The 18,562-nt window shown below is 44.2% G+C and overlaps 1 protein-coding gene across 1 annotated transcript in view; it reads left to right on the forward strand.

Moving 5' to 3' along the window:
- The window catches only part of AVEN (apoptosis and caspase activation inhibitor), a 327,188-nt gene that overhangs the window by 307,890 nt on the left and 736 nt on the right, over positions 1-18,562 (forward strand). The window contains exons 4-5 of the mRNA XM_063439174.1: positions 12,291-12,386; positions 13,727-14,036. Of these exons, the coding sequence (XP_063295244.1) occupies positions 12,291-12,386; positions 13,727-14,036 (406 nt within the window). The remainder of the gene's footprint in view (positions 1-12,290; positions 12,387-13,726; positions 14,037-18,562) is intronic.

Raw genomic sequence — 18,562 nt, forward strand, 5'->3', positions numbered from 1 at the left:
AATATTGTAAAGTGCTTCGGAATCTGTTGGCGCTGTATAAATGGCGATAATAATAATAATAATAATTAAATCTCTTTTATATTACATGATTCTTTAGTTAGGATTAGCACTATGGTTCCTATCATAAACAAGAAGCACTATAGCAGGCGTAGGCAACCTTTTAGGACTACTGTGCCAAACCAAGAGCTTGCAGTCCCTTGGCATGCAAGTACTATTTTTTTTAAATGAAGGTGTGTATGTTGCCATATCGTGCTTGTGTTATTTATGGGTCCTGCAGTTGCTTTGAAACTTTGTATGTGGGCTGTTATATTGTATATGTTAACGAGCAGTTTGTAGAATTGTGTATGATACCTATGAATGTGGACTGTGTATGGGATCTGCTTTTGTAATTGTGTGTGAGAGGCTGCTTGTGGTTTTTGCGTGTATGTGGATTGTCAGTGGTGCTGTGTTTGTGGGGACTGCATGTGTGTGTGTTTGTTGATAGGCTGTTTGTATAAGGAAGATGCATCTTCTGCAGCTCTGTGTAAAGCTAGCAGGGTAGGTGGCTTCCCTCCGGTCCAGTGGGGAATGGACTGGCCAGACACAGGCCAAGGGCAGGAGCTGCGATTGCTGCTGCAGGCTGCCTTACTCTAGTGCGGATTCTTGTTCACAAGTGTTGGGAGAAAGTGATCATTTCTTCTAAGAGCTGCAATGTGTAAATTAAGATTGTCCCTCACCAATCACCGCTCGAGTTGCACTAGCAAATAGCTGATCATCCAAAGCCTGTTTGACTCTGCCAGCCTTGAGTGCCATGCAAAGTCACACCGAGTGGCATAGGTTGCTGACCCCTGCTCTAGAACATGCATGTAATATCATTATCTTTAGAACGCTTATTGGATGTTGTCATCTGCTGTGCAGTACAATCTTTAACTCCTTAAGGACACATGACATGTGTGAAATATCATGATTCCCTTTCATTCCAGAAGTTTGGTCCTGAAGGGGTTAAAACATTGCACATTGTTATAACCGGCAGATCAGCTAACAGTTATAAATAATACAGAGTCCTGACAGGCCTGTCCCAAATGGTGGAATGTCCCCTTCGAGTGCAGCACAAGCACGTCACGCTGTGAGTGCTGAGGGCATTAAGATCATGGAGAGAGCGCTACAGAAGCACCCTATACACAATCTGCCACGAGCAGCACCCTATACACAATCTGCCACGAGCAGCACCCTATACACAATCTGCCACGAGCAGCACCCTATACACAATCTGCCACGAGCTGCACCCTATACACAATCTCCCACGAGCTGCACCCTATACACAATCTGCCATGAGCTGCACCCTATACACAATCTGCCACGAGCAGCACCCTATACACAATCTGCCACGAGCAGCACCCTATACACAATCTGCCACGAGCTGCACCCTATACACAATCTGCCATGAGCAGCACCCTATACACAATCTGCCACGAGCTGCACCCTATACAAAATCTGCCACGAGCAGTACCCTATACACAATCTGCCACGAGCTGCACCCTATACACAATCTGCCACGAGCTGCACCCTATACAAAATCTGCCACGAGCAGCACCCTATACACAATCTGCCACGAGCAGCACCCTATACACAATCTGCCACGAGCTGCACCCTATACACAATCTGCCATGAGCAGCACCCTATACACAATCTGCCACGAGCTGCACCCTATACAAAATCTGCCACGAGCAGCACCCTATACACAATCTGCCACGAGCTGCACCCTATACACAATCTGCCACGAGCTGCACCCTATACACAATCTGCCACGAGCAGCACCCTATACACAATCTGCCACGAGCTGCACCCTATACACAATCTGCCACGAGCAGCACCCTATACACAATCTGCCACGAGCTGCACCCTATACAAAATCTGCCACGAGCAGCACCCTATACACAATCTGCCACGAGCTGCACCCTATACACAATCTGCCACGAGCAGCACCCTATACACAATCTGCCACGAGCTGCACCCTATACACAATCTGCCACGAGCAGCACCCTATACACAATCTGCCACGAGCAGCACCCTATACACAATCTGCCACGAGCAGCACCCTATACACAATCTGCCACGAGCTTCACCCTATACAAAATCTGCCACGAGCAGCACCCTATACACAATCTGCCACGAGCTGCACCCTATACACAATCTGCCACGAGCAGCACCCTATACACAATCTGCCACGAGCAGCACCCTATACACAATCTGCCACGAGCAGCACCCTATACACAATCTGCCACGAGCTGCAACCTATACACAATCTGCCACGAGCTGCACCCTATACACAATCTGCCACGAGCAGCACCCTATACACAATCTGCCACGAGCAGCACCCTATACACAATCTGCCACGAGCTGCACCCTATACAAAATCTGCCACGAGCTGCACCCTATACAAAATCTGCCACGAGCAGCACCCTATACACAATCTGCCACGAGCTGCACCCTATACACAATCTGCCACGAGCAGCACCCTATACACAATCTGCCACGAGCAGCACCCTATACACAATCTGCCACGAGCAGCACCCTATACACAATCTGCCACGAGCAGCACCCTATACACAATCTGCCACGAGCAGCACCCTATACACAATCTGCCACGAGCAGTACCCTATACACAATCTGCCACGAGCAGTACCCTATACACAATCTGCCACGAGCAGCACCCTATACACAATCTGCCACGAGCTGCACCCTATACAAAATCTGCCACGAGCTGCACCCTATACAAAATCTGCCACGAGCAGCACCCTATACACAATCTGCCACGAGCAGTACCCTATACACAATCTGCCACGAGCAGTACCCTATACACAATCTGCCACGAGCAGTACCCTATACACAATCTGCCACGAGCAGCACCCTATACACAATCTGCCACGAGCTGCACCCTATACAAAATCTGCCACGAGCTGCACCCTATACACAATCTGCCACGAGCTGCACCCTATACACAATCTGCCACGAGCTGCACCCTATACACAATCTGCCACGAGCAGTACCCTATACACAATCTGCCACGAGCTGCACCCTATACACAATCTGCCACGAGCTGCACCCTATACACAATCTGCCACGAGCTGCACCCTATACAAAATCTGCCACGAGCAGTACCCTATACACAATCTGCCACGAGCAGCACCCTATACACAATCTGCCACGAGCAGCACCCTATACACAATCTGCCACGAGCTGCACCCTATACACAATCTGCCACGAGCAGTACCCTATACACAATCTGCCACGAGCAGCACCCTATACACAATCTGCCACGAGCTGCACCCTATACAAAATCTGCCACGAGCAGCACCCTATACACAATCTGCCACGAGCTGCACCCTATACACAATCTGCCACGAGCAGCACCCTATACACAATCTGCCACGAGCAGCACCCTATACACAATCTGCCACGAGCTGCACCCTATACAAAATCTGCCACGAGCAGTACCCTATACACAATCTGCCACGAGCTGCACCCTATACAAAATCTGCCACGAGCAGCACCCTATACACAATCTGCCACGAGCAGCACCCTATACACAATCTGCCACGAGCAGCACCCTATACACAATCTGCCACGAGCTGCACCCTATACACAATCTGCCACGAGCAGTACCCTATACACAATCTGCCACGAGCAGTACCCTATACACAATCTGCCACGAGCAGCACCCTATACACAATCTGCCACGAGCAGCACCCTATACACAATCTGCCACGAGCAGCACCCTATACACAATCTGCCACGAGCTGCACCCTATACACAATCTGCCACGAGCAGCACCCTATACACAATCTGCCACGAGCAGCACCCTATACACAATCTGCCACGAGCTGCACCCTATACAAAATCTGCCACGAGCAGCACCCTATACACAATCTGCCACGAGCTGCACCCTATACACAATCTGCCACGAGCAGCACCCTATACACAATCTGCCACGAGCTGCACCCTATACAAAATCTGCCACGAGCAGCACCCTATACACAATCTGCCACGAGCAGCACCCTATACACAATCTGCCACGAGCTGCACCCTATACACAATCTGCCACGAGCTGCACCCTATACAAAATCTGCCACGAGCAGCACCCTATACACAATCTGCCACGAGCAGCACCCTATACACAATCTGCCACGAGCAGCACCCTATACACAATCTGCCACGAGCTGCACCCTATACACAATCTGCCACGAGCAGTACCCTATACACAATCTGCCACGAGCAGTACCCTATACACAATCTGCCACGAGCAGCACCCTATACACAATCTGCCACGAGCAGCACCCTATACACAATCTGCCACGAGCAGCACCCTATACACAATCTGCCACGAGCTGCACCCTATACACAATCTGCCACGAGCAGCACCCTATACACAATCTGCCACGAGCAGCACCCTATACACAATCTGCCACGAGCTGCACCCTATACAAAATCTGCCACGAGCAGCACCCTATACACAATCTGCCACGAGCTGCACCCTATACACAATCTGCCACGAGCAGCACCCTATACAAAATCTGCCACGAGCTGCACCCTATACACAATCTGCCACGAGCTGCACCCTATACAAAATCTGCCACGAGCTGCACCCAATACACAATCTGCCACGAGCTGCACCCTATACACAATCTGCCACGAGCTGCACCCTATACAAAATCTGCCACGAGCTGCACCCTATACACAATCTGCCACGAGCAGAACTCTATACACAATCTGCCATGAGCTGCACCCTATACACAATCTGCCACGAGCAGCACCCTATACACAATCTGCCACGAGCTGCACCCTTTACAAAATCTGCCACGAGCTGCACCCTATACACAATCTGCCACGAGCTGCACCCTATACACAATCTGCCACGAGCAGCACCCTATACAAAATCTGCCACGAGCAGCACCCTATACACAATCTGCCACGAGCAGCACCCTATACACAATCTGCCACGAGCTGCACCCTATACACAATCTGCCACGAGCTGCACCCTATACACAATCTGCCACGAGCTGCACCCTATACACAATCTGCCACGAGCTGCACCCTATACACAATCTGCCACGAGCAGAACTCTATACACAATTTGCCATGAGTAGGGCTGGCTGGCGAGGCTGTCAGTTAGCCTGGCAAACATTCACATCAAGCTGAGACCTTGACCCCTTTTTGGGTGGTACCTACCATTTTGGACATCTCCAGTGAGGCAAGTGGCCTCACTAACATCCCCTTAGGAATGCCAACTCCCTGCCCTGAGTTCATAACTCTCAGTTGTAAGGATACATAGCCTTGTGCTACGCCACTACCTAGTGCCCCTTCCTTTGCCAGATAGGTACCACATCAGTTTCACATCCTTAGACACCTTTGCCAATGTTTCTGATGTCAGATGCTGTAGCTCTGGCCCTTTAATTGCACTATTAGACCACATCCACTTCACAACGTTAACAACTTATTACTGGCCCCCACACAGTTTTTGGGGCATGGCTGTCTAGGAAATGCCTCAGGCCTAAAAATACTTGAGCTTTCCCGTTCAGTGGTTGTGGTTTCCATTCTGGTAATCCAAAAGGACATTTTAAAAATATATTTCTGATTCCTGGTTTATTGATCTTTGCTTGTTTTGACTGTTCTCAATTCTATATTCCTGACCTCGGCTTCTTTATTGATTCTGTGTACCACTATAGTTCTTGCCCTGGGCTTGTTTCTTGACATTCCTAAGTCCACTGTAAGGTCCAGTAATATGTATCTCTTATCTGCTGTTCTCCTTGCCCCTTTGCGGCTTCATTCTGCCTGTTGGAGTATACCTATTCTGGCACTAGTGTTTTTTAATTGGATATTTTTGTAACGATCTTAATATATTATGAAAGAAATTTGAGATTTATTAATTTTTACCATTTTGTAGGAGTTCACCATCCGTGTTCTGTCTGCAATGCAATAAAGCATTTCTTATGTTTATTTTTAAGCTGACCTGTCATACATAAACGATCAATCCACTTGTAGTTTCTAAGACTCTTGAGTGGAGCTTAATTAGCTAAAGTCTGATGTCATGAAATGTAAAGCTTTTTCAGCCCAAGTAGTGCTGTAACAATGTATGAATTATTAATTCCCAACATTGCAACTGTTTCACCTGTGTAGACGTATTTGGCCATCATTCGAGTAGTAGGAGTAGTAGTTATTTTTAAACTTCATGTTTCTGGTTCAAATCTCAAAGCCTTGTATCCTCAGCCTTCAACTCTGCTCACACCAAGGACTAGTTTAACCAGTCAGGAGCCCACACCGTAATGTTGGATATGTCTTACCTAGCACTGCAAGGGTTAAAGTGCAGATCAGGCATACACGGTTTAATTTTTTAGCACTGACACAGAAGAGATAACTTGCACCTGTGCCTTTTGCCGAGACGTACGTCAATCTCAAGCTGCACAGATATTATTTTTTTTTTAAATCATTCTCTAGATCAGGGGAGGGCAGGTATTTTGTTGCTCACAAACTTACAGATCTCGGTATGTATGGATATAATCATGCGGAGCGTGCAATATGGGTTTGACAGATGGAAGTTGCTGGAGTTGTTCATGCACAAACACATACAGTGCTGGGCTAGCAGAGGGCCTGCACAGATCGGGCCTGCTGCCTCACCCCTGAGGTATGGTGCCTATTTTCATCCTCGGAATAATGGTGTGAGTTTGCAGCCCACAATCCCTGCAGCGATTGGCCTAGGGGTCTTACCAGCCCTCCCCTGTTCTATACAGTGTGTTGAAAAATGTCACCTTCAGCCTGCAGTGTGTCTGTTCGATAAGGTGCCCCTGACGTGTGTATTGTGTATTTGATTGTTTCCAACGCATCCTCCTAATGCATGATTATTCAGTTGAGTGTTTTTCTCCTTTGACAGGTCAGATGCCCCTCACTTACAGAGAGGTCCATAAATTAATGGAAAGTATCAGAATGTAGGTTAATCTTCATTGGAAGCAATAGACTGTTTGAAGAGTCTTAATTTATGTATATTAATCTCCTATAAAAGTAATTGGATTAGTTGAGGACATGCCATGACTGGGGTGCTTTGATGCTTTAGCAATCCAAGCATTATATAGCTATTCTATATGCCCATGTGACAATTTTTATCAGACATCAGTATTTTATGTAGCATCGGTAGATACGTTGATATCAATTGACTATAGTGTTCGTGTTGCAGTGTAGCCTTTTTTTTCTTTCTTTGTCATCAATTCCTTGTTGGTTTTCTCTGCCCGTTATACAGAGTTGTGAAATAGTCTGGAACGTTTCTAAAGAATAAGAAGTCAAAATGCTCTAAAAAATTGGAAACTTGCATTGTGACATTATCAATCACTTTGCGGAGTGTTAGACTCCAGGCAACAAAAGGTGCCCTGGTTTAAACCCGATGCATGGCATCAGAACACTTACTGAACATTGCCACTGCTGAGAGCCGTAGTATTTAAGTTGTTTAACCACTCCACGATGTTCGGATGTGTCCTTACATCCTAACTATACTGGGCTTTAATGCTACTAGGAAGTATTCACACGTCCTAACGTTTTGGTGTAAGCTGGATTAAATACCTGCTCATACCATAGCTTGATACACGGGGTTGCCCTCTGTCACGTGGCGCCATTTTTAGTGGTTCCAGACTGTTGCTCTGTATGCAGCGATAAAGTGAGTGCTGTCTACAGCCCTTTAAATGAGGATTTAAATCCCCTATGACTGCACTACAATGTGAGCAGAATTAAATCCCCACTCACACCAGGGAGATCCAAATATCAGTCAATTCTGTAATCTGGGGCCACATTTAGCCCTGCAAATATAACACTGCGACTGTGCCGATTGTGATCTTGCCAGCTGCAGAGTCGTTGGAATGCCTGATTTTCAGCATTGCAAGGGTATTGGCTTGTTCTTCCTAAAATCAGCCAGTAGCCAGTGGTAACATAGCACACTCAGCTGTATTAATAAGGAAATCCATCTGCTTATAGCAGTACTGAATTTAGCAGAGATATTCTGTAAGGTTAGGGTTAGGGTTATGGTTATGGTGGGGTTAGTGTTTGTGCAGGTTGCTTGGTCAGGGTTAATGCTGTTTTAGGGTTAGTGTAGAGTTATGGTTAGCGGAAAGGTTAGGGCTGGTATACGATTAGTTAGCGTGAGTATAGGGTTGATCTAGTTTGGGGGGGTTGGTATAGGGTTAGCATTAACTACCAAAAATGAATTATATCCTAGACAAATGATGCGTCAGTACTTGATATGTGAATAAATGATGTACTCTTTTTATTTAGTTGCACTGGATGTATAAAATGATTAGAAGCACAAATGTGAAAACATTTTTTTTCATACTATAGATTTTATTTGATTATACTCGGTCAAAAGATCACGGATATCCATGAGGCAAAATAGGGACTACATTGTGTTATAAAAATACAACACATTGCGAATAGTGTTTCACGCCAGTAACACCTAGACACCAGTTATCTCTAAAAGACAAAAAATACCAAGAGCGAAATAGTGTGGTGTAATAAAATATCAGAATCTTATAAAGATAAGATAGCAAGTGTGTAAAAACACCAGCGAAAAGATTATAAGATTCAGACATCGTTTCACTGAGTGGTTTTATACAATTACTATCTTATCTTTAAAGGCTTCTGATATTTATTACCCCACACCATTTTGCTATTGGTATCTTTTGACTACATAGTGTTATGATGAATCCTCAAGACAACAAAACTTGACAAAAGGTAGATCACGGTCAAGTTTTGTCATTCATTGCGATATGGGAGCTCCTGCAGTCATCAGAATCCTCCATAGACATCAATGTGGTACTCTTGTACATGTGCAAGAGTACAGCATTGTCATGAGCTCCTGGCGGATGGAGCACCAAAATCTGAGGACGATGCCGGTGCCCATGAGGCACAGCATCAGGTAATTATAAGTTACCTCTGCTGCACCCCTGGGTCAGTGCATACCAACTAGCGATATCTTTGCAAAGACCTAAAAGAGGTGGAAAATGTACTAAAAATAAAATAACATATAAAAGCAGGAGGGCATAACTACAGATTGAAATAATTTACTAAGTATACATGAATAATTTTGTTTCACTGTTTCTGTTCATTATGTTAACGGGACACTATAAACATTAAAACAACTTTATCTTACTGAAGCAGTTTAGGTGAACAGGTTAAGTACCTGCAGTTTCTATATTTAAGAGTTAAATCAGTTTTGTTTTTGTTTATGCAGCCCTAGCCACACCTCCCATGGCAGCGACTCACGCAGTCTGTATGAAAAAATGGTTTCATTTTCAACAAGATGTGACAGCACAGTGTGTTTACTTTAGATATTTCTTTTATCTCTTGCTCTGATAATTTAACTTTTATTACACATTGGAGGTTCATGCAGGTGTTTGACTGAGCCAGGTGATAGAAATACTAAATTAAACAGACTGTGCAATCAAGCAAGTATAGACATTAGATCTCTCTTTACAGGAAATGTTTAGGAAGACCGTGTAGGTCACATGCAAAGGACGCGTGGTTAGTGCTGTATAAACAAACTCCTAAATAGCAGAGAATGTTGCTTTTAGTGTCCCTTTAAGGGATATGTAAAGAAGTCCATTATTTGTTCTGCTAAAATGAGGAATCTGCTATGTGCTCCGAGGTGTCATAATAGAGGCATTCTATGGGGTAAGGTTTATAGTAATTAGCATAACTTTGTCTCTTATCATTGGCTCTCAGTGGTGCATATTCTACAGTAATTGGCTCAATCCATTTTAATTTGAGTTTGTCTTTTAAATTGCTTTGGATTTATTTTTTATTTTTCTGGTTTTATTGATATTTTTCCCCTTTTTTGTTTTCTTTATGTTTGAAGTTTATTTGTATAATATTTTGAAAAATGTATCAATAAAAACTGAAAACAAGATGGTTCTCAGCACAGTCCTATTCGGAGCATAGCACATGTGCTGAAATTGGAACTGCCATTTTTCAGCAGTAAATGGTGTAAATCTACTCGTAAGTAATTCTCTAGATTTGTCAGACAGAGAAGAAAATTCAATAAGTGTTCCCTTCTCCTGCCTAAAGGTATCTAGAGACGGGGACAAAGCCAAGTCTAGAATGCAAGATAAACAGTGACTCTTGTCTGTATCAATGTTAAGTTATCAAAGGTAGATATAACTAGAACCAGATTCATACATAGAAGCTAGCTCGAGAGCAATTGTGCCCTATAGGCAGTTTTAGGACTACAACTCCCATGATGCTCTGTCAGCCTTTTGGGTAGTTTTAAAATAGCGAGGATGATCATAAAGGAATGAGCCTCTGGTTATCACTAAATCAGGAATTGTAATGATGTAACCAACACCCTAGAGCAGTGATGGATAACTTGGTAATGCAAGTGTTTGTAAACTAATATTCTCATGATGCTTTAGCCGCCCCTAATCATCTTCACTGTCCGAGTTAGCCATTGCTCTCTCTATGATTAAACCCAGTGAATTTGTGCTGATGATACAGATCACATTAGGATTGTTACAGAGTTATTAGTACTTAGTGAAATGACCCGTTTTATGACATGTCATATGCATGGTTTGGTGATTGTAGGATATAGTTCCTTACTGCTATCATTCGTCCCTTTAGAATGTAAAATATTAGATTTTATTAAAAGATTCTTATAATAGTTTGGATTGACGTGCATTCTGCCAACATCTACACTGTGTGCAGAATTATTAGGCAAATGAGTATTTTGACCATATCATCCTCTTTATGCATGTTGTCTTACTCCAAGCTGTATAGGCTCGAAAGCCTACTACCAATTAAGCATATTAGGTGATGTGCATCTCTGTAATGAGAAGGGGTGTGGTCTAATGACATCAACACCCTATATCAGGTGTGCATAATTATTAGGCAACTTCCTTTCCTTTGGCAAAATGGGTCAAAAGAAGGACTTGACAGGCTCAGAAAAGTCAAAAATAGTGAGATATCTTGCAGAGGGATGCAGCACTCTTAAAATTGCAAAGCTTCTGAAGCTTGATCATCGAACAATCAATCGTTTCATTCAAAATAGTCAACAGGGTCGCAAGAAGCGTGTGGAGAAACCAAGGCGCAAAATAACTGCCCATGAACTGAGAAAAGTCAAGCGTGCAGCTGCCAAGATGCCACTTGCCACCAGTTTGGCCATATTTCAGAGCTGCAACATCACTGGAGTGCCCGAAAGCACAAGGTGTGCAATACTCATAGACATGGCCAAGGTAAGAAAGGCTGAAAGACGACCACCACTGAACAAGACACACAAGCTGAAACGTCAAGACTGGGCCAAGAAATATCTCAAGACTGATTTTTCTAAGGTTTTATGGACTGATGAAATGAGAGTGAGTCTTGATGGGCCAGATGGATGGATTGGTAAAGGGCAGAGAGCTCCAGTCTGACTCAGATGCCAGCGAGGTGGAGTACTGGTTTGGGCTGGTATCATCAAAGATGAGCTTGTGGGGCCTTTTCGGGTTGAGGATGGAGTCAAGCTCAACTCCCAGTTTCTGGAAGACACCTTCTTCAAGCAGTGGTACAGGAAGAAGTCTGCATCCTTCAAGAACATGATTTTCATGCAGGACAATGCTCCATCACACGCGTCCAAGTACTCCACAGCGTGGCTGGCAAGAAAGGGTGTAAAAGAAGAAAATCTAATGATATGACCTCCTTGTTCACCTGATCTGAACCCCACTGAGAACCTGTGGTCCATCATCAAATGGGAGATTTACAAGGAGGGAAAACAGTACACCTCTCTGAACAGTGTCTGGGAGGCTGTGGTTGCTGCTGCACGCAATGTTGATGGTGAACAGATCAAAACACTGACAGAATCCATGGATGGCAGGCTTTTGAGTGTCCTTGCAAAGAAAGGTGGCTATATTGGTCACTGATTTGTTTTTGTTTTGTTTTTGAATGTCAGAAATGTATATTTGTGAATGTTGAGATGTTATATTGGTTTCACTGGTAAAAATAAATAATTGAAATGGGTATATATTTGTTTTTTGTTAAGTTGCCTAATAATTATGCACAGTAATAGTCACCTGCACACACAGAAATCCCCCTAAAATAGCTATAACTAAAAACAAACTAAAAACTACTTCCAAAAATATTCAGCTTTGATACTAATGAGTTTTTTGGGTTCATTGAGAACATGGTTGTTGTTCAATAATAAAATTAATCCTCAAAAATACAACTTGCCTAATAATTCTGCACTCCCTGTAATGCCTGACCGTGGATACATGTGAGTGACAGCCATCTTTCTTTTTTCGTCCATGCAGGTAGCAGGAGTTTATTTGGATTCCAAGGCTCTGGTGAAGGCTTTACAGGAGCTTCCGTTACATCTGCGTCTGAATGTGGATTCTGATCTGGTTCAGGTAATACGTGCTTTCCACTGTGTTACAATTAATCTGTTGTGCATATAATAAAATAATATGGGGGGTGGGGGCACTGAAATGGTTGTTTGTAAATATTTATATTATATACTGCAAATCTACCACAATGGATGTCGTGTTGTGCACTGCAGGGCTCCGTTAAGGTAACAGCATATTCATCATAGCACAAATATTTCTGAGAATAGATTATAGTAGCGTTTACATTTCTATTTAATAATCGATATGTGAATACCCACAAGCGCCCAGACACATAATTGAAGAATATGCAGTGTTATTTGAGTTTAATAAAATCATTTTATTAACATGTCTGATGTGAAGCTGTAGGCAACACAATGCTTCTACACTGCCTGGTAATTACGTACTATAGAGAAGATCTCTAACCCTTTCACTGCCAGGGGGCCAACATTAAGCATTGCTCAGTAATGGTAGAAAGAAAGCACAGTAGCTGCAGGGAAGCAGCATTTAAAACAGTGACAGGAAGGCTCGACAGGTGCACAGTGTAAGTACTTCTTATTCTGGGAGAAGGTAGTTACAATCATTTGAAAAGAAATCAAGCAAGATCAATATATAGCTTTCAACGCTAAGCCGTTGTGTTCTTTTAAGGATTTGTAGCTTTTCCTTCTAAGTAGAATTTCTGCAAAGATTAGTGGCAACTAATCGAGACTTGTTTCTTTGTCATGTGTGGGTTTTAAAAAAAAAAGAAAAAAAAAAATTATAATTTCCATTCTGGAAATGTTATAACACCACCGATGAGAATTTATAAAGTATCCATATTTAACAGAGCTGTACTTTAGAATGAGATGCTTTCATACCAAGCTGATATTATTAGCTCTTAAGGAAATATGTTGGACTTTTTTTTATCAGCTACTTAATCCGGACTCTTTTATTCCTACTGCAATTTAATGAGTTTGCCTTAACTGACGTTTGTAACATAACCTCACATTCTGTGTTTACCCCATGATTTTTGTTTGTTCCATTTGTCTTAATACCCAAACTGGTTTATAACACATTTGCTTTTTATTAGTGCAAGTTTAATGCCGATTGCTAGAACTCAAGTGTATTCTGATAATATGTCATGGCTGCATTAAGAGATAAATATTGGCCTGGTCTGATTTTGTTTAAAATGTCTTGAGTGAAGACATTGCAGAATTTATTGGAAAAAGTTGTTGATATAAGTCAACAGATGTGAGTGTTTAGCTCATGCTATTGTCATTATCTATATTTTCCTTCAAAATGTTTGTCCCTCCCCAAGTATTTTTTTTAAGTGTGGTAATTGCTGATATGAGTTATACCTATTGGTTTTATACTTTGATTCTCTGTAGGAAGAGCTGCCTCAAGAACTTCCTCAGTTCAAATCAAATAGCATTTCAAACCAGCCTCCAAATATTACCAAGCAAGTAGTCACAGGAGCATCCGTGAGTTCCATGCAAGACTTACTTCCCACACCACAGACAGACACAGGGAATCTGCCACAAGAGCCACAGAAACACAGCTTGCCAACAGTAGATGAGGATCTGGACTTTTTGCTGGGTCTCGATGCTCCAGTCATAGAAGAAACACACACCAAACATCATGTGGAACTAACACATGGGAGCAAGGAGATCGATCTTTGTGAAACCCCAGAAAACTCTGGTAAGTCACAACATTTTGCTATACCAACCTTGCTTATCAGATCTGCAATGGTTGGGTTTACCTGTTTTATGAACTGATTGTGTGTAGATAGCAACCAAACATTAAAGCAAGGTGCAGACCTGAGGGTGTAAAAATAATTCTCCAGTTTGGGCTAAAATATTCTGCTTCCTTTGTAATTAAACAACACTGCACATTCCCAGCTTTCAGATTAGCTCTTGTTTTATAAACATTTCCTGACTAATGAGCTGCTTTTGCCCATGTCAGTTTAATGCCACATTAACGGCAAAGGCATTACTGTAGTGATTTATGTGAGTTTGGCTATAGTTCTCTAAGGAGAACTTGTATTACAGAGAGGGCCCAACACACACACTCTGCACCAACCTGACCTTCATAGATAGGTCCTCCCATGGGCTGTAGATATGGTTTGTTACATTGAGAGAATTTCTTTCTTCATTTTAAAGGATTATGCCAAACAGGGGACAGATGTCAGTCTTTAAGTTTTTTATTACAGTGCCTCCCAAACCATATTCTGTATAATTTAAATCAAAGGCATGACCATTCCGTTCAACTACAAAGTATTCCACAATGTAAACAAAGGGGATATTGACTGTCTGTCATGATTCCCTTTTACTCCAGAAGGTGTGTCCTTAAGGGGTTAACAAATGCCACCTGGGGACACTTTTGTGGATACATGAACATGATTCTGCACAGCTATCATCAGGACATTGTGTTTGGATTTTTTTTCACTATTAGGATCAGGCCCGGACTGGCCATCGGGCACACCGGGCAAATGCCCGGTGGGCCGCGGTGGCCATGGGCCGAGGCCGGCAGGGGAAGGTCCCAGGATCTCCCCTGCCGGTCTATGCAGGGCCGGCACTATCCGAGCGCCGGCCCCGCTGTTTTCAATGAAGGGCCGGTGAGGAGATCAGAGATCTCCCTCACCGGCCCCCTTGGAGAGACATGCGGCTGGGGAGGGAGGTAGAGGACCCGGCGGAGCTCTATCTTGCAGCTCCGCCGGGTTCCTCTCGCGAGATCCGGCGCCTTGCCATGGCAACGACCCGGATCTGTTCACTCACCACTGGACCACCAGGGATGGTGTCGGAGTGCCGGCCCCCCCTCCCACTCACCAGCATGCCGGTCCCCCCCTCCCAGGCTAAAGGTAAGAAGGGAGGGGGGGACATAATGCATACTCTTTCATTTTATTTTACCCCCCCCAACACTCAATCCCTTCTAACATTCACACACAGCACTCTCACTCCCATCACACACAGCACTCTCACACCCATCACAGCACTTTCACACACAGCACTCTCACACTCATCACTCACTCCCATCACACACAGCACTCTCACACCCATCACAGCACTTTCACACACAGCACTCTCACACCCATCACTCTCACTCCCATCACACACAGCAGTCTCACACCCATCACAGCACTTTCACACACAGCACTCTCACTCCCATCACACACAGCACTCTCCCACCCATCACAGCACTCTCACACCCATCACACACAGCACTCTCACACACATCACACTCAGCACTCACGCACATCGTCCACAGCACTATCACACTCGGCACTCTCACACACAGCACCCTCAGCACTCACACACATCACCCACGGCACTCTCACACACATCACATTTAGGACTCACACACACATCACACTCAGCACTATCACAAAACACATCATACACAGCACTCATGCACATCATCCACAGCACTATCACACTCAGCACTCTCACACACATCACATTTAGGACTCACACACACATCACACTCAGCACTATCACAAAACACATCATACACAGCACTCTCACACACATCACCCTCAGCACTCACACACATCATCCACAGCACTATCACACTCGGCACTCTCACACACATCACATTTAGGACTCACACACACATCACACTCAGCACTATCACAAAACACATCACACTCAGCACTCACGCACATCGTCCACAGCACTATCACACTCGGCACTCTCACACATAGCACTCTCACACACATCACCCTCAGCACTCACACACATCATCCACAGCACTATCACACTCGGCACTCTCACACACATCACATTTAGGACTCACACACACATCACACTCAGCACTATCACAAAACACATCATACACAGCACTATCACAAAACACATCACCTTCAGCACTCACACACATCATCCACAGCACTATCACACTCGGCACTCTCACACACATCACATTTAGGACTCACACACACATCACACTCAGCACTATCACAAAACACATCATACACAGCACTCTCACACACATCACACTCAGCACTCATGCACATCATCCACAGCACTATCACACTCGGCACTCTCACACACATCACACTCAGCACTATCACAAAACACATCATACACAGCACTCTCACACATCATCCACAGCACTATCACACTCGGCACTCTCACACACAGCACCCTCACACACATCACCCTCAGCACTCACACACATCATCCACAGCACTATCACACTCGGCACTCTCACACACATCACATTTAGGACTCACACACACATCACACTCAGCACTATCACAAAACACATCATACACAGCACTATCACAAAACACATCACCTTCAGCACTCACACACATCATCCACAGCACTATCACACTCGGCACTCTCACACACATCACATTTAGGACTCACACACACATCACACTCAGCACTATCACAAAACACATCATACACAGCACTCATGCACATCATCCACAGCACTATCACACTCGGCATTCTCACACACAGCACTCTCACACACATCACACTCAGCACTATCACAAAACACATCATACACAGCACTCTCACACATCATCCACAGCACTATCACACTCGGCACTCTCACACACAGCACCCTCACACACATCACCCTCAGCACTCACACACATCATCCACAGCACTATCACACTCGGCACTCTCACACACATCACATTTAGGACTCACACACACATCACACTCAGCACTATCACAAAACACATCATACACAGCACTATCACAAAACACATCACCTTCAGCACTCACACACATCATCCACAGCACTATCACACTCGGCACTCTCACACACATCACATTTAGGACTCACACACACATCACACTCAGCACTATCACAAAACACATCATACACAGCACTCTCACACACATCACACTCAGCACTCATGCACATCATCCACAGCACTATCACACTCGGCATTCTCACACACAGCACTCTCACACACATCACACTCAGCACTATCACAAAACACATCATACACAGCACTCTCACACATCATCCACAGCACTATCACACTCGGCACTCTCACACACATCACCCTCAGCACTCACACACATCATCCACAGCACTATCACACTCAGCACTCTCACACACATCACACTCAGGACTCACACACATCACACTCAGCACTATCACAAAACACATCATACACAGCACTCTCACACACATCATACACAGCACCCTCATACACAGCACTCTCACACACATCATCCATCATACACACATACTGCACCCCTCACATACACACCGAACCTCCCCAACACACTGCACCACACACATACACAATACTTCCAAATATATATATACACACGCACACACACACTACATTCCTGACATACACACACTAGATTCCTTGTAAGCAAACACATACTACACCCCTAAACACACACTCTCTACAAACACTACATCACATATACACACACACACACACTATAGCCTGTATGCACACACTTGCTACATCCCCTATACACACATTCTTTACAGACCCTAGCCACATATGCATTACATTACACCACAAACACAACACGACTAAAACCGACCTTATTACACAATACCACACCACAATCAGCTCACTCTATACACACACACAATCCCACAAGCAGGCTCCAAACACAGGACGATACTCTTTCCTGGCATTTTTGTCTCCTGGTATCCATTTATAGAGACACCAGAGACAAGTTGCAAGGAAACACAGTGCAAGCATGTTATTAAATTTGCTTGCACTGTGCAGAACAAATACAGGGCTTTTTTCTCATGCTAGAGCTCTTTAGCAGAGCTCTGCGCATGGTCTGCCCTGGCCTGCACTTTGAGAAGGGGGGCGTGTTTGTCGTTAGTGACGACAAAACACACCCTCTCTGCACCGCCCCTTCTTAGTGGGCCGCTGTGATAAAAAAATGCCCGGGCCGAATTTTTATCCCAGTCCGGCCCTGATTAGGATCATTCAGTTTCTGCTACTTGGCTGGAAGACTCATTGAAAGATATTTTGCTCTTTGTGACATCTTCTTATGGTAGTACAAAGTTTGTATGGAAAATATATTTTTTTCCCTAAGGTTGTCAAATACCTAAATGGACATTTTTAATGATTTTTAATTTTAGAGGAGTGAGCAATCAACATGTGCGACTCTATTTATTGTTAATAGGCAGAGCAATGCTTGCGATAACATAGGGCTTACAGCGGCCTTGGCATACTTTCCTGAATAAGGACACATCCATCACGCAAACATTAACCCAGAATA

This window comes from Pelobates fuscus, chromosome 13 (assembly GCF_036172605.1).
Source record: "Pelobates fuscus isolate aPelFus1 chromosome 13, aPelFus1.pri, whole genome shotgun sequence".
Lineage (NCBI taxonomy): Eukaryota > Metazoa > Chordata > Amphibia > Anura > Pelobatidae > Pelobates > Pelobates fuscus.